The 18,230-nt window shown below is 39.4% G+C and overlaps 1 protein-coding gene across 4 annotated transcripts in view; it reads right to left on the bottom strand.

Moving 5' to 3' along the window:
* The window catches only part of ARHGAP15 (Rho GTPase activating protein 15), a 491,953-nt gene that overhangs the window by 178,156 nt on the left and 295,567 nt on the right, over window positions 1-18,230 (bottom strand). For all 4 annotated transcript variants that reach the window (XM_075933317.1, XM_075933318.1, XM_025191035.2 and 1 more), the window contains one exon: window positions 9,097-9,195. In XM_075933317.1, coding sequence (XP_075789432.1) covers window positions 9,097-9,195 — 99 coding nt within the window. The remainder of the gene's footprint in view (window positions 1-9,096; window positions 9,196-18,230) is intronic.

The following is an 18,230-nucleotide window of genomic DNA, read 5'->3' as shown; positions in this document are numbered from 1 at the left end:
CATGGACTGCGTGAGCCCCCAGGATTCAGTCCAGGGCCTCATACTGAGGGCAGGCCTCCGGGTAAGCCCATGGCTGGGAGGCCCAGGAATAGGCCTGCCGCAGGTCCTGGGTGTTAGTTCGAATTAACTTTGTAGTGTAGACATACCCTTATAGCCTGACAGATTAATTGGAGCATAAGCTTTCGTGGGCAAAGACCCTCTTCGTCAGATGTATCCATACGGTGTCACAGGACTCCTTGTCACTTTTGCAGATTCAGACTCAGTTTCAGAACCCCTCTGATACTTGACACTATTAGGTAATGGCTCATTAATTTTCCATTTTTAAGAGAAAGAAAGAAAGAAAGAAAGAAAGAAAGAAAGAAAGAAAGAAAGAAAGAAAGAAAGAAAGAAAGAAAGAAAGAAAGAAAGAAAGAAAGAAAGAAAGAAAGAAAGAAAGAAAGAAAGAAAGAATTATAAAAAGTATTTCATAAGATAAAGATAAAATAGGAACACAATAGTTATCTTTAGTGGTTGAAATTATTTTTATCTTTCTCTATTTATTCAGTTCTATTGATCAGTGGTTCTCGAGCTTTAGGATGCCTATTTTGATTTATTTTTTTGTGGACCCCTTCCTACCTGTTCCTGAAAGACCCTGTACTGTTCTACCTAATTCCCACCCTAACAGTATCCATGCCCCTCCACTTTCCCTCCCCTTTTTGCTTCCTCCCTGGAGTGTGCCCTGTTCCCACTCTTTCCTCTATTTCCCAGTTCCTTATGTACTATGTGGGACAGCTGTTCCCTATCACGTAGGAGGCACAGGAATGGAGAGGAGTTGAGTGAGGGAGTGAGAGGAGTTGATTGGTAGGGCCAGCGTACTCCCTGGGGTACTCTTGTGGGGGTCCCATATTTGAGAAATGCTGACATGGCCTAGTTGGACCATTAGGTGCTTAATTTGTCCCTCTGAAACTCAGCTCTCATTTCAGGAGCAACAGCTATTTTTGTCTCACTTTCTTTTATTAAGAAATAAATCCCTCAACAATTGACATTATTGAGCAGCCCCCAGTTTTTCTTTTAGAATGTGAGTTAAAAGTGGATGAAAGGGCCAAAAACTGCTACCAAAATGGCATCCTGGTAATTTTTGGGTAGAGTAGATTAAACTACCTTTTTTCACCTTTATTGCTCAAGATCGATAATATTATACTATCTTCCAAAATATTGTATTCTGTATATGTTCTTACACCATTTTATTTCTGTACTATCTGTGCAGCTTCCAGTTGTCCATCAAGCTCATGGCTACACCTATGTCATATTCTGTTTGTTCTCTCATCCTCTTCTTAAAGGGAAAAAGCAAGTAGAGTGGAGAGTCCTGTTTTACGTGCGTGCGTGTGCTTCTGTGTTGTTATATATTAGAAAAGGCAAGGTCAAAGAAACATGTCTTATACTTGGAGAAGAAAGGTGTGTGGTTTGTGATGGTCCCTAAATTTCTATAATTGCGTCTCTTCACTACCATCCCACAAGGAACCTAATTTTTGTCCATACCAATTCTTCTTCTCATTCAGTCACTGAACATAGTGAAATAGGAATTTTTATTTGTGTTTATGTGATGATATCTTAGCCAACCAGAATGCAGTTTTGGACAATCAGGCCAACATTTTCAAAAGTGACTACTGATTTTGGGTGTCCAACTTGAAACTACTTCAAGAAGACTGATTTTAAGAAGTCAGACGCTCAAAAATTCCTGAAAAACAAGCCCTTTTAAGGTTGGATACCTCAAAATGTACTCAAAGTTATTAGTTACTTCTGAACTCAGTGGTTTAGCCATAATACAATAGAATACCTTACGATTTGGAGAAGATATATTAGTAAAGGTTTTGTCACTTTTGTTGTTCAATATGATTTGCTCATGGTAAGATCAGAGAATGAAGTTCAGTAAATAATATGTTAGACTAACATAGAAGATAACAAAAGGAAATAGTTAAGGTACCATAATAATTTTAGCCATTCTTTTTTTTTCAGGTCACTATAATCTACCCAAAGATAACTAATTGTTTAAAGTAAACATTCTACTCCAACCACAAAAGGAATCTATTACACAAACATATAATTCACAGTCATTTTTAGTGGGTTGTAAACAGTTTGGAATGAGCATAAAATGGGACAAAAATCAAAGTGAGCATTTAGAAATGAAAAAGTGTTTGCTACAAAAGGTCAGTCCCTTTGCTTGGCAAACTATGTAGAAAAGCCTGGGAAAATGTTGAACACACAAGCAGTAAGGGAATTTTAAAGCCAACAACCTCCCTGTTTCTTTAAACAGACATCGGAACCTATAACTGGATCCTGTCAAACAAAGGACAGCAAAAAACATAACAGCTGCTAAGAAGCAAAGTTGAGAGATAAAGTTTTCTGAGCTAAGAACCTTCTCAGAAGTGGACTAAAGGTCTTTCTTAAATCTTTAAGCGAGGATATGGATCCCAGGGTGGCTTTTCGGCACTGAGTCAAATATGCAAGTATATGTATCATTCCTGTCACAGCATATTGTGCTAAAAAATAACCAGCACAAGTGAGAGGGAGAAAGAACAATGTCTGCAATGCTCAGATTATAAAACCTTTACCTGTAATCATCAACTGTGGGATAGATGGTATCATGTTAAAGTAATTTAAACTGATTTGGACACAGTAACTTAGTTTCAGAAATGAAGGGGAAGAATGAATTCCTATGTTTCAATAGATATAGGCCAAGATAAATGAAACCAAATTTCTCTGGAAAACTAGGCCCATTTGTTCATAAACCTAAAATATACTGTTTGCACAACAACACGTATAGGTAGTAAACTGTTTTGTCTGTTAGTTTATTGTGCCATTGGACACAGAGTAATTATCATCCCTGGAAACATCAGTTCCCCTTCACGTGATAAAGTTTTGCTTTGAAAAGGTACTGATTGGCAATTTGTTTAGGTACTACAGAGTGATGGTTCAGATTTTTTGAAATAAGGTTTTCTTAAAACAGATACTGGAACTTTAAAGCAGTCATGGATAACAAAATAAATAAATGATTCAAGAAAAGACTGGAAATAACACCTATCACAGAGTCATAAAAACTTGAGATGAGAGCTCCACCCTTAGCAAGACTGCACAGTCTGTGAATATACACTGAGGGTACGTCTAGGCTACATGCCTCTGGCGACAGAGGCATGTAGATTAGACTACCCGACATAGGAAAATGAAGCGGCGATTTAAATAAATCGCCGCTTCATTTAAATTTAAATGGCTGCCGCGCTGAGCCGATCAGCTGTTTGTCGACATCAAAGGCATTTGTCGACCTCCCAGGTATGCCTCATTATTTAGATCGCTGCTTCATTTTCCTATGCCGGGTAGTCTAATCTACATGCCTCTGGCGACAGAAGCATGTAGTCTAGATGTACCCTGAGGGTTAGATTGTCACAAGCTTCTCTCACTCCAATGTTTGGCCTGCTCTGATTTTGACTCCAGCTTCTCATCCCATATTCCCTGCTGGGAACAAGCAGAAATAGGCAGGGAATCCTGGCCCTATCCTATCTTATCCATGGTCAGGTGGATAAAGGTAGAAAACTGTACCATAAAAAGAGGCAAAGTAACTTTTTTTCTTAGCTAGTTGTCTTCAAGACACAGGGCCTGATGAAATGCATTCTAGCATACTCAAGGAGCTAGCTTAGGAGCTATCTATTAGCCATTAGCAATTATCTCTGAAAAGTCCTGGAAGATTGGAAAGATTCCAGATGACTGGAAAAGGGCAAATATAGTACCAATCTATAACAAGAGCAATAAGGACACTTTGGAAATTACAGACCAATCATCTTAACTTCAGTACTTGGAAAGATAATGGAGCAAATAATTAAGCAATACATTTGCAAACACCTAGAATATAATAAAGTGATAAGTAACAATCAGTTTGGATTTGTCCAAAACAAAGTGTGTAAAACAACTTGATAGATTTCTTTGACAAAATAATTAGCTTTGTGGATAGCAGGGAAGCAGTAGGGCTGTGTCTACACTGGTCCACTTATTCCGGAAAATCAGCCACTTTTCCGGAATAAGCTGCGAGCTGTCTACACTGGCCCTTGAATTTCCAGAAAAGCAACAATGCTCTACTGTACAAAATCAGCCGCTATTCCGGAAAAACTATTCTGCTCCCGCTCGGGCATAAGTCCTTATTCCAGAACACTGTTCCGGAAAAGGGCCAGTGTAGACAGCCCAGTAGTCTTTTCCGGAAAAAAGCACCGATCGCGAAAATGGCGATCGGGGCTCTTTTCCGGAAAAGCGCATCTACATTGGCCACAGACACTTTTCCGGAAAAGCAGCCTGCCAATGTAGACGCTCCTTTTCCGGAAAAACTGAAAACGGAATAGTATTCCATTTTAAGCAGTTCCGGAAATTCATTCCAGTGTAGACACAGCCTAGCTGTGGTACATCTTGACTTTAGTCTCATAAACAAGCTATTTAAATGAAACCTAGATGGAGCTACTATAAGTCTGGTACATAACTGGCTGCAAAACTGTTTCCAGAGAGTAGTTATCAGTGGTTCACAGCCAGACTAGAAAGGCATCCTTAAGGGGGGTCATTTCCGGGTCTGATTCTGTTCAATATCTTCATCAATGATTTACATAACGGCACAGAGAGTGCACATAAAAAGCTAATGGATGATTCCAAGTGGGGTGTGTGGAGAAGGGATTTCAAGTGCTTTGGAGATTAGGATTAAAATTCAAAATGACCTGGACAAATTAGAGAAATGATCTGAAGTAAACAGGATAAAATCCAATAAGGACAAATGGAAAGTACTCCACTTAAGAAGGGAATAATAAGTTGCTCACATACAACATGGGAAATGACTGACTAGGAAGGAGTACTGCAGAAAAGGATCTGGTGGTCATAGCAGACAAAACGCCATATGAATCAGCAGCATAAAACTGTTTAAAAAAGGAGCATCATTTTCAGATGTATTAGCAGGAGTGTTGCAAGCAAGGCATGAGAAGTAATTCTTTTGCTCTACTTACCTGGAGTAGTGTGTTCAGTTCTAGGTGCCCTATTTCAGGAAAAATGTGAAAAAATAGAGACAGTCCAGAGAAGAGTAAGAAAAATGATTAAAGATCTACAAAACATAACATCTGAGGGAAGACTGAAAAAAAATGTTTGTTTAGTCTGAAGAAGACTGAGATAATTGTTTTCAAGTACATAAAAGACCATTAAAAGAAAGAGTCTTGAAATGTTTTTGTTAACCTCTGAGGATAGGACAAAGAAGTAATGGGCTGAAGTACAGCAAAGGAGGTTTTGGTTAGGTATTAGGAAAAACTTCCTAACTCTCCAGATGAGTTGCAGGAAGGCTGTGGAATCTCCATTACTGACAATTTTTTAGAGCAGATTAGACAAGCATCTGTCAGGGGTGGTCTAGATAATTCTTGTCCTATCATGAGTGTAGGGCAGTTTTTCTCAAAGTGGGCCATGGGGCCTCTTTGGGAAAACCACTAGGAGGCCTGCACTACTTGTTTACCTACAGAGCCTCACAGCTCCCATTGGCTCCAGGTTGCCATTTCCAGCCAAGGGCAGCTGTGGGAAGCAGCGTAGCTCAGGCCTCCACTTCCCACATCTTCCATTGGCTAGAAATGGCAAATTGAAGCCAATGGGAGCCATGAGGCTCTGTGGCTGTGGTGCATTTAGGTAAACAAAGTGGTGTGGGCCTGCAAGAGGCTTTCCCAAAGTGAGCCCGCAGCGCACTTTGAGAAACACTGGTGTAGGGCACTGAAGTAGATAGCTTCTAGAGGTCCCTTCCAGTCTTCTGATTCTTCCCACTCCCAGACAAAGCGGGAGCAAGAGAAGAACTGTGACTTTGTCACTCACAAATTTTCCCTTAGTGTACCCATCAGGTAATCAAAATACACACCAACCTCATTCAAGGCAGAATGTTCAGTAACCATCTAGCCTTAAGGAAATAATAGAAGCTTTCTCTGTAAGAACTACAGGTTGGACCTTCCTGGTCCAGCACCCTGGGGATCTGATAAGTCCCAGATAAGGGATTTTGCTGGACCAGGTGAGGTCATTTCCAGACCCCTGCCGCTGGCCCCTCTTTCCCATCCATTAGCCTCCTGGATGGTTCCACAGCTCCTTCTGGCTCCGCTGCCCTGTTGACCCCATTGGAAAGCCATTGTTGCCGTGGCTCCAGGTTCCACAAGGCAGTCACATGTGCTGCTCTGGGGCTCTGGGTCTTGCAGGGCAGATGCACGTGCTGCACTGGGGCTCCCTGTCCCACAGGGTAGTTGAGTACCATGGCTCCCCACCCCACTGAGCTACCATGGATCCCAGTATCGCTGGGCAGCCCCACGCTAGGTCTCTCAACCATGCTGGGAAGTCCTACCGCCATGTGCTGGGAAGCCCTACCATCAGCTCACTTCAGGCAGCCCACTGCCATGCTGGCTCTGTTGGGATCTGTGCCACTGGCCCTGCACTAGACTCTCTGGTCCTGCAACTTCCACGCCAGACCATGGATGTTGCCAGACAGAGAATCCCAGAGAAGAGAGTTTCAACCTGTACTACGCTGGACACCATGAATCCACTTTTGCCTCTAGTTAATCTGGTAGAAAAGGTCCTATTGACTTTAAGGAGCTGGGCTCCTCAAATTTTTTAGGAAAGCATTTCACCAAATATTGGAGAAAGAACAGGAGCTGTTCCTGAACACTTTCAGTCAATGGACTACTCATGCAGGGTTTGTAGAATTGGGACCAACATTTTTATGTAATATTTATGGCAGACCTGCAATATGGCTCAGTAAGAGAGAGTCTGAACAATTAGAAATAATAAAGGAGATTAAAGGAGAAATAATAAAGGAAATAAATAATGTTGGAGTTCACAATTCTATACACAGATGCTTGCAGGCTTGCTATATCTGCATTTATGGCCTGCAAAGAGAACTTTAAGGGACACAAAGAATTCTTGTCATTTCTGTCCATATTAAAAGGCTTGGCTAAGAGGCAAACAACATCCCATAGCATCAACGGTCCAGAATCTGGATTTAGTTACATCAGTGTGATTCCAGAGTAACTCCATTGAGGTTATGTGGGTATACTGGACACACACTAGTGTAACTAAGATAAAAAAAAACAACCTGGCCAATAGCAAGTTACCTAACCTATTTTCTCAGTGTACTGGAGAATCCTATTGTAGTTTGACAGTATAATGTGAAACAATCAAGATAGCAAACATACTGAATTGAAAATTGAAAAAATTAAACAACACTTTATTGGTCATAGTATATGACATATAAGCTCCACTGTAACACAATGGATAAGATTATCTTGTTAAGAGCACAGTTCTTCAGGAAATCATGAATGCTGTATTCTTTCTGGTTCAAACAGGCAATGTAAAGGGAACATAAACTCATAGGAAGTGTGTAAGTAATATTTTTTGGTAGAGTACAGTAAAGATTACATATTTTCTAAAAAGAAAAGTAGCTATGGTGAAAAATTCTTTTCCATAAAAACAAATGTGCCAGCTGTTCTGAGAATTTAGGCCATCTTACTAAGACTATGAAAGTAAACATAAAGTTTTCATTAAATGTGCCTTTCCCATAATTGGTACATAAGTATTTCCCATGACTCTGCAGTTGAGTATCTTGGCTAGAGGCATATCTGGCCATTAGGAGGAGGGCTTTAGATCTGTTGAGTCTCAGCCATGCCGGGAGACTTGGCACCTCCACATACCGCTTCCTAATACCAAGCCCAGTATAAAATGTCATCAGAAGCTTGCATAAACATTGGACTTAGCATCATATAAATTACTGCTGTCCTGAGATAGTTTATGCCAGAACTTATTAAAAACAACACTTAGAGTAAATAGAATATGAGTAAATGCAAAGATATTAATCCAAGAAAGTGATAATAGAAAAATGTATATCAAGTACAAACTCATAAATACAGTACAATGAAATTTTATCTCTTGCCACTGAGATTAGTTTTTATTTACATACTGTGCTAACTAAAATGATATACTTGCTTAAAACTAATTCAATGATTGTGAAAAAAAGCATGTGAACCCAAGAATAATAATACAATACTTTAAAGGATCATTTGCTCTGTAGAAAAAAATGACACACATTTTCCTATTAATCCTTATGAATTCATTTGATATCCATACGGATATCTTACATACTTCCTTCAGTTATTCTTTTATAATTTAGCATTAACAATGGACCATAGGAGACAGAGAAGCTGAAACACACAACTGATTTACATCAGCTTTCATTTTTCTGTTTAACTTTGAACTATTTTTGTTATGCTTCCACAAGAGTGAGGTCTCATTTTGGGGACCATTTATGCATGCACACACACACACACACACACACACACACACACACACCTGGATTCATGACCAAGTATCTGGTAAATGGGACAGACACCTATAAGCATATATAAGAATACCTACTCAACGTACTTAATATAGGAATGAAAGTCATTCATTACCATGGGAGAGTACTATGTCTTCTGAAGAAGTGGGCTGTGCCTACGAATGCTCATGATATCATCTACATGTTTTGTTGTCTATAAGCTGCTAGCAGGCCATTTGTTGTTTTAAGTTTATCCTGTACAGACTAACTCAGCTACCCCCTGAAACATCAGTAATAAAGACACCCAAATGCAAAAGAGGGGAAAAAATGTAAGATAGACTCTAAAACTACTGACAAGTTAAACTGGCATTTGTTTTGTTTAGGGAACATTGGGGACTTACCAAAAAATGTAGCAGCATAATAACCACCTGGGATCTTAGTATGAATGTTATAAGGGTTGTTGCACTATAATCACTGACATTTTTATGAATGTTTTAGCATTGGCTTGCACACAAAAAGTTTGTTATTTAGTCAACCATATGTCAAACAGACAAAATAGAGAAAATAATTAGCATTAATTGGTTTTATTAATATCTCTATTGTAAAAAGAATAGAAGGAAGGAATCTGTAATAGTTGAGTGAATCACTAAAGTATAATTTGATCTGCATGACTACTTCAGCGAGACAAGTGGAGTTGTGAAGTTAGAACATCACTTGTAAATATGGCCACAGGAATGAAAAATAGTGATGAATATTAAGTTACTCACCTCTTTTTTCAACAGCTTCTATACACCGTTTTACAAATAGGGGGACTGTGGAATTTTCATGCTCACATACTAAGTGCAAATGGGAGCCAAAAACTTGATCTAAACAGAGAAGAGAAGATAAATGTATTAAAACATGATAAACAATAATACATTCATAATAATAATAATGGGCACTTTGCTTCTTCAAAGCCTTGTGCATTAACCAATTACTCCTATATAATAGTTAGACAGAAAAAGGAAGTACCAAACCCTTCCTGACTCCTGCAGGTTTTTATTTTATGCCCCAGTTGGGATACAATTGCTCTTAAGAACATAATTTACTGCAAATTACAGAAAGACTCAAGCCACAAAATTGTGATTTGTATTTTGAACCTTATAATCTTAAAGTGTCCTTAGCTCTGTGCTTTTGGTTCAGTCTAGAATTCTGATAGGAGTTATTTCTAAAATACAGATCTCTGTGCTGTTTAAATCTCGAGCATACAAAAGTAAATCATGATATCCCTGATCCTGAAAGCCCACACATATGAACAGACACTTCCACTCACACGTAGCCTGATTGCTCCTAATGTATGACTTCTATTGTATACAATAGCTTGCAGAATCAGTGCCTAATCTCCCCTGTACTGTGATTACTGGGTCATAAAATTATCCAGCCTTTTAAAAAGTCCAGTCACAGTATTTGATTTAATCACTTACTGTTTGCTTTGAAAAATCCAGTTGTCTGAGACAACCAAATACTTCAATATTTGCAGTTTGCCCAAAATGTGCCTTTATGTGAAGCTCAGGAAAGTTTAAGAAACAGAATGGTATTGTAATGGTAATAGGTAGCAAGTTTAAAACAAACAAAAGGAAGTTTTTCTTCACACAGAGTACAGTTGGCCTGTGGAACTCCTTGCCGGAGGAGGTTGTAAAGACAGGGTTCAAGAAAGAACTAGATAAATTCATGGAGGTTAGGTTCATCAATTACTATAAGCCGAGATGGGTAGGAGTGGTGTCCCTAGCATCTGTCAGAGGCTGGGAATGGATAATGGAAGATGGATTGCTCAAAGATTCCCTGTTCTGTTCACTACCTCTGGGGCATCTGGCATTGGACACTGTTAGCAGACAGGATACTGGGCTAGATGGACCTATGGTTTGACCCAGTATGGCCGTTCTTATGTTCTTAAGCAATTCTAATAGCAACATTTCAAAGTCTGAAAGGTAACTAGTGTACACTAAACAAACTTATATTTTTCTTATACTTTCCTTTTTATTTGTTATCCTTGTAAATGAACTCTTTTGAGAATATATCTTGTCTAGTCTGTCAGGATTTAGGAATACACTCCCAGTGTCAATTGCACCTCTTAGGCTATGTCTATACACCAGAATTATTTTGGAATAACTGATGTTATTCTGAAATAACAAAGAACACCACAAGCCTTTATTTTGAAATGATGTTTAGCTAGAGGACTTCTTACTCCAGCTCACACTAACCCTCATTTCATGAGGAGTAAGGGGAGTCAAAAGAAGAGTGTTCTTCAACTTTCTGCTGTGTAGAAAGTGCCAAAAGCTGCAGCAATTGAAATTGAAGTTGCATAGCTTAATTTGGCTTTAGCCCTGCTGTGTAGACATACTCTTAGAATTTTTCTCTATGTAGAAGGCAGTTGGCAAAATCTCAGTTTCTGTATTTTTTTACTTAAAAAATTATCTACTTTTGATGTGAATAGCAAAGTGATGAGGCTTCACTGACTGCACTTGTAAATCATGTTGTTTACATACTGAATTAATGTTTAACTAGGTAATGGTTTAGTGTTTATGCTTTTAAACTTTTGACCAACATAGTATGTTCATCTCGAACACAGCATAACCAGGTTACATATCTCAGATTACAAATTAGCTTTATCCTCCTTATCTCCACTCTTTATTTTTTGACAAAGTATGAAAGAGCACTCACTAATGGGAACTTTTGTCATGTAGCATCAGAAAGAATCGAGCAGATGAGGAAAATCACTCAATAAGAGCAGTTTAATGTTCAAACAATATGACTGCATTATTTATACAAATGGACAGTCTCCACATACCTTGTCAACAGTGTACTACATTTGAAAATTAGCACAAAGAGTTTTGATAAAGCTTTTGTACTTGACATTTTTTTTAGTACAATCTGACCAAGGATGAGTATAGCCATCCAAAACTTTCAGTTCTATCCACTTCCACAGAACTGGAGTATTGTCTTCCTCTCCCAGAACTTTATCCACTCCCACTCAAAATTCAGTTAGACCCCTCTTACAAAGCAGCCATTTAGAATTAATTTTGTGTTTGGAAAATGTACTGAGTTATATAAATAGGATTGACTGAATGCATTTTCATTTTTAATAATTTTGACATATAATATATGCTTTTATTTTTATTTTTTCAAATATTTTTATCAATTTAAATTTTCAACAGTTGCAGGAAATTATGGGAGGGTTAGACAAGTACATGATGACTGAAGACAGAATCAAAAAGTTGCAGCTTTATAAACCATTAAAACTCAAAAATCAACATAACATGTCAAAATATATGCACTAAATATCCTTGAATCAATATACCATAACTCTTTTTACTGATCATTTGCTAGGCCATTTGTGACAAGTCAATTGAAAAGTATACATCACTGGATTTTGACTGTGATAAGTTCTCAAGCAGCTTTTTTCTCATTTTGCTTATCTGTAAGCATCTATTATTATTATTTTTGTGTGTGTACAGTGACATTGTTGATAAAAAATCGAATCCTTCCAAGCCTGTATATAAACCATTTCAGATATACAGAACCAGATCTTCAAAGGTGTCCAACTCCAAGGGTCCAGAGCCATAGTTACTAAGAACTACATTGTCAAAGTGTGCATTTTAAGTAGAGTGATTGGAGCAATCCTATATAATATTGTATCACAAAAGGAATAGAATTTTTTTTTAAAAGTGCAATAGGAAATATGTAAATTTTCTTGCCCAAATTAATGCAGCCTGTTGAATCTACTTGCCAAAATCTACAGGGAAAAGAGTTCTGGGTTTCCTGAGTCAACATACGAAGGAAGGTCTATCCTCACACATCCAAATATATGTATTCTGCAGTCTGACACTTTTATACAACTCAAAAGTCCATTGAGTTAAACTTCTGGGTAGACAAGGAATATAGGTTTGGGGTCACAGAAATACTCTCTAGAACAGTGTTTCTGAAAGTGTGCTGTGAAATCACTTTGAGAAACACATTAACTGGCCGCCCCAGTTTGTTTATTTACTGCACCGCAGCCACACAGCCTCACGGCTCCCATTGGCTCCGTTTCATCCTCTGCAGCCAAAGGGAGTCACAGGAAGAAGCCCAGACCATGCTGCTTCCCGTGGCTCCCCTTGGCTGCAAAGGTTTAAATGAAGTCAATGGGAGCCGCGAAGCTCCGTGGCCACGGCACCAGTAAATAAACAAACCGTGGTAGCCAGTTAATGTGTTTCTCAAAGTGGTTTCATGGGGCACTTTCAGAAACACTGTTCTAGAATGTGTGTGCATGTGTGGCAATTATTAGTGAATGATCTATTATGTGTTTTGGAGTTATGTTTGTGACAAAGAATGGTCAAGATAAGTTTCTTATAAAACATTCTTCATAAAACATCCAGTGGTAATTATGTATATAGAGATTTATTATTAAAATGTACTAGTGCTTCCTCCTCTGACATCTTAATTGTTTTTTAACATTTCAGAGGAAACCTGTCAGATTCTTTACAAGACATGGAATGCTCTCTGAGGCTAATTACATTAAAAAGATGTAAAGCTGTATCTCATCTGAGGGGCTATGGTATTTGTAATATGATAGTCAGAAGTGTCGGGGCAATAGATTGCATTGTCTATAGACGGCCAACATATCAGCAACTGAAGAACAATTCATGCTTTCTAGTTCAGCCAGTTGCCATAACTACTGTAAGTATTTCATGCCTGGCATCCAAGAACCTGAAGTCACTTTCACAATTTGCAGAAACAGGAAGTTATACAATATCAGTATCAGAACTCCCATAGATTTCAGTGGGAGCAAGATTTCACCTTTGGATTTAATTCTTGTATTGGATATTGACTTGCTACATGTGCTCAGGCAAACTACTTAGCCTCAGTTAATCTTCCTGTAAAAATGGATATAGTACTACTATAGTTAATGTTTTGAAACATAATTTGTTATGCTTAGATAACAGGTGCCAGGCCCACCACGCGGGGTGGGGAGGGAGGAAGGAGAAAGAGAACAGTTGCCCCAGGTCCTAGTGATTCAGAAGGGATCAGTGCTCCCAGCTGTTGATGCTACCACCAGAACAGTGGCAGCCAGAGTCCCAGACTCTTTGAATTGCCTTCAGAGTGTGCACTGCTTACTTTGTATGGCTCTGAGGGCTGGTGGAAAGACTGCCCCAGTCCCACCCTTTTCACCAAAGGTCCCGTCCCTTCCAGAAGCACAGAGTGGGACCCTTACTTGATGGTCCCCTTGACAAATGCTGAGTATTATGATTGTCTTAACTTAACAGATCATAATGGCAAAGGGGCAACACATTTGTCACACCACTGGTATAATTGCTAAACCATGACAAATATTACAGTAAAAATTTAAACCAATCTTCCTTCTTCTAAAAAGTAATGTTTTCAAAAAGCACAATTATGCAGTGACCAAGTAAGCAGCTAGAGACCCAGAACTCCTGAGTTCAAGACCAAGCTCTGCCTCTGACTCTGAATGATTTTAATCCAAGTTACTTAATTTCTCTGGGTTTCAGTTTTCTTGTCTATAAATTAGAGATGCTAATACTTACATCATGGTATGTACAGTCTTATCATTCATATGCTTGCACAATGTTTTGTACAGTACTTTGAAAACAGATTCCATTTTTTGTATGCAGCAATTTGATATCACTTATTAAAAATTATTTCTCTTAAAAAGTACTTCTCTAATATTTATAAATCCCTGTAAGAGGAGAAAGTAACCAGAACATTTTTTTCATAGAAGGAAAACAATAACTATTCCAAATGGATAAAGGAAGCAAATGAGGATTTTGTTTGATTTATCCATGATAGGGCATTTCAGAACTCCATTCTGTATGATTTGAAAACAAATGTACACAACTCTTATGACAGTTTATGTATCCTATCCAGCTTATTTCACTCAACTGCCTGGGAAATAGACACAATTACCACCTTATGGAATGCTGCTTAAATTTAAATGCTCCCCTCTGAATAAAAACCCACTTCATCTTCTCAAAGTTTATTCCGGCTTCTCAGGAATTACTCCCCCATAAGCTCCTTCTCTTGTTCACCATTTACAAATTTTAATTAATGATTACTCAGAAGTATATTTTATTGTAAGAAAGAAAATTCCCATATAGTGGCCTCTGTTAACAAGAACTTGTACAAAGGAGCTGCAGAGTATGCCCATGTACAGCTTTAATCATTCACTCTTTCAGCTGTTATCAATTTAAAACCAATGAAACTCCCACACTGAGTCCATTTGAGCAGTCAATTTTAATATCTTGGGGCATCTGTAGTTATTCTGAATTGGCTGCAAAAGCAGAACTAACAAGTTAAGCTCTAACCATAAGTCTACATCAGGCTGGTAAACCATGCATCAAACACAGACAGTTAGTCAATACTGTAGTATGAAAAACCAACAAGCATTTTTAAGAAGAGCGATATATTCATAATATGTTTGACAGTATGGTTTGCATTACATGTTCTTTGTATCTATGCATCAAACTTCCTATTCAAGATGGTGGTGTCTGTGACAGCGTTGTATGTTGATATAAAATGAGATACCAAAAGTGGATGGCATGGATAGTAACACAGTTGTAAAGTATAAAATGTGATAATTATAGGTGCAATTAATTGCTCATTATAGTGAACAAGCCCCTTCAAGTTTTCAAATTCACTGCCAGGATAGATACGCTCACAACATGCAGCTTATGAAGCTGAAGTCCAAGGTATTAGCTCTAAGCTGCAGAAATCCAGAAAATGAGAGACAATAATTCTGTAAAAAGAACATTTAAAACAAGATCACAGAAATCAGCCTCATTCAGAATGTTACTGCAAAATTATCCCTCTTAAAATAAGGGATAAGGGATCTTTTGGAAAAGGCTTTATTTTCTGAAAGATCCGCGTCTAGACTGGAGCTTTTTTCCGGCAAAGCTCCGAGCCAGAAAAAAGCGGCAGCCATTTTTATGCAAATGAAGCGGGGGGGATATAAATCCCCGCTTCATTTGCAATTGCGATGTGTCTAGTTTGCATCCCTTTTACAAAAAAGGGATGCAATCTAGATGTAGCCATTGTGTTTATTTCTTTGCTATTTTTATTAGAATTCAAGCACAAGTGAAAAAATATAAGTGTCATCAGAAAAATGGAACATCAGTGTTCTAATTCTAGATAAAAAAGTAGGTAGCCTGGTAGTACCATCCCCACGGGTTTTTGGGAAGACAGCTTTTCATGAGATGCAAAGCAATGCATTCCAAAGGCAAATAAATGCCAATTTACCCCTGATACAACTTAATTTGGACTACTGGATTGCTAACAATTTCTATCAGCACCTAAGTTGAGGAATGTATCCACTCTATGACCAGTTAAATGTTGAGGAGAAGATGGGGGTAAATAGAGGGAGAGAGACTGAAATGAGTAAATTCACAGTTACTGTGTTTAGGGGATATTAAAAAGGCAGTTTCTGTATATTCAATATACATGGTGGACAGGGTGTTGGGTATTGGAAGCTGGGTTGAAATGACAAGCTATTTCTTAAGTACGACGGGATTCCTAGTGCTGCTTGCAGGCTATGAGGTTCTGTAGAAAACTGTATATCTGGCTTTTGTTCAGTCAATCTCCAAAGAGCAAGCCTAGTGTAAGATAGGGTGAGTTGTGCCACTTTGCCTTAGGCAGAACATTGCTTTCACAGTCTGTGTTTTGGGTTCTTACATGTTATCATTTGCAATGCCAAGAAATAAAATGGTGTTATATTGCAATCATCCAGCAAGAATATTTTCCGTTGTTATTTAACTACTCCATGTACATGCAGTGAACATAACAAAGGGAATTAATTCAAAAGTTAAAATTGTAATGCTAAGCACCTATTAAGGCTACAAAAAACCACAGTACTTCTGTGGGACAGGTTCTCAGCTGACCTAAGTAAGCAAGGTTGTCATTGAGATATTCTGATTTATTCCAGTTGGCCCAGTCCTTTAAATTGGAGATTTACTGTACATTTGGTGGTCTCGAATAAAAAAATTCAACATTTGCCAACAGTAACTAGTGATATCTGAGCAATCCTATTGCCTATTTTTAGCAAAGGAAAAATATAGAGTAGATACCACTATATTTGGAAACTGTTGGTAAATTATGACGTCTTTTAGTGGAATAACCATACCTTTGAAATGAACTATGGAGCACACTGACGGCCAAATTCTACCACTTTTATTAATTTACCTATATTAGGAATTAACTTCTCTTGCTTCTCCTCCTCAGAAAATGGATATGAGGCCTTGCCTACACTAGGGGATGAATTTGAATTAAGCTATGCAACTTCAGCTACATTAATACATAGCTGGAGTCGAAGTATCTTAACTCGAATTTTGGTGTACTCTCCTTTCGACTTCCCTTACTCCTTCTAGAAATAGGACTACTGGCATCAACAGGAGCACCCTCTCAGTTTGAATGAATGGATCTTCACTAGATCCACTAATTCAAACGCTGGAAGATTGACTGCAGCTCCTTCAATCTTATCTGTAGTGCAGAAATGGCCTGATTCTGAATGGCCTCTGACCATCATTCCTGACTGCAATGAACTTTAATCTCAAAGGAGATCTCTTTCTCCCATATCTGATCATCTGCATGTTTCAGGGAATCTACTTTTATAAGACCACCTGTTCATGCTGGAAAGAAAACAAAAAATATGTGTGGGTATGTCTACACTAAAGTGTTATATCGAAATGTCTTATTTCGAAATAGTTATTTTGAAATAGCTTATTTTGAAATAACGCGTCTACACACAAAATGCATTTAGAAATAGGTCAGGACTTACTGTGTGGTGCTGCTGCCTGAGGCTATGTGAGATCTGTGCTTAAAGGGACCCACCCCGGATAGCCAGTTCTCAGGTTTCCCTGCTTGCTTGTCTACCTCGATGAGGGACAGCAAAGCATTTTGTCTCTGAATGCTCTGGTTGTCCTCACTTAGGACATCACAGCACTCTGCAACATGGAGCCAGAGCTACCCCTGGGCACTCTGGTGCTTCTCTTGGATGCGTTGCTTCGAGCCTGTCTGCACTTTCTGCAGGCTGTCATCCGGGAGATCCATCGGGGGCTGTCAGTATCCAGGAGGTCCTGTGGGAGAGCTTCCACCCTGAGGAACACTAAGAGCCTCCCTGGTCTGCCCCACAGGGGGCTTGTGCCTCATTCCTCCCTCATGTCCTTCAACTTACCCCTCCTTAGCCCCGCTTCCTGATGTCAAATAAAATACATGTATTTTCAAAAATATAAACTCTGCTTCTTTAACAAAACTGGGGGAGGGTATGAAACTCCTGGGAGACTGGAGAAAGGAGGCAGGAGAGGGGAGGAACGAGGGTGGGAGAGGGGAGGGGGAAACTGGGAGGAGGGAGCTGGAAGGGGGAAGCAAGGGGAAGAAGGGGGAGGGGAAGCTCAGGGCTCATGGGTGGGGGTCTCGCTGGGCCAACTATCTCCCAGCACGGCGGGTGCAAGGGCCTTGGCATCCCTGGGGGGATGGGGAGGAGGGAGTGGAGGCCGAAGTGGGGGGTGTGGAGGTTGAGGAGGGAGAGGCAGGAGGAGGAGAACAGTGGGAGGAGGAGCGGAAGCTGGGGCGGAAGCAAGCACTGGAGTGACATGAGGCAGCATGCTTTGCACCAGGGTCTGCAGATGGGCACAGATGGCACAACCCTGGGCTAGCAGCTCCTGCCGGAACTCCTATTCGTCCTTTACCCACTGCTCCATGGTGCAGTGCATGGCTCACAAGGCCCCCAAGTGCTGATCTCGATACCCCTGCAGTGTTGCAGTGGACCTGCAGAGCCCTCGGGTGTGGGAGGTTGTCCTGGGAAGGGTGGTGCGCCCTGCACGTGCAGCTGGTGCGTCTGTGGAGAAAGAAGAGAAGTGGTCAGTTCTCCCTGGGG

Source organism: Pelodiscus sinensis, chromosome 7, assembly GCF_049634645.1.
Source record: "Pelodiscus sinensis isolate JC-2024 chromosome 7, ASM4963464v1, whole genome shotgun sequence".
Taxonomy (NCBI): Eukaryota; Metazoa; Chordata; order Testudines; family Trionychidae; genus Pelodiscus; species Pelodiscus sinensis.
The sequence above is the reverse complement of the archived record's forward strand: the minus strand, read 5'-3'. Positions and strand labels throughout refer to the sequence as shown.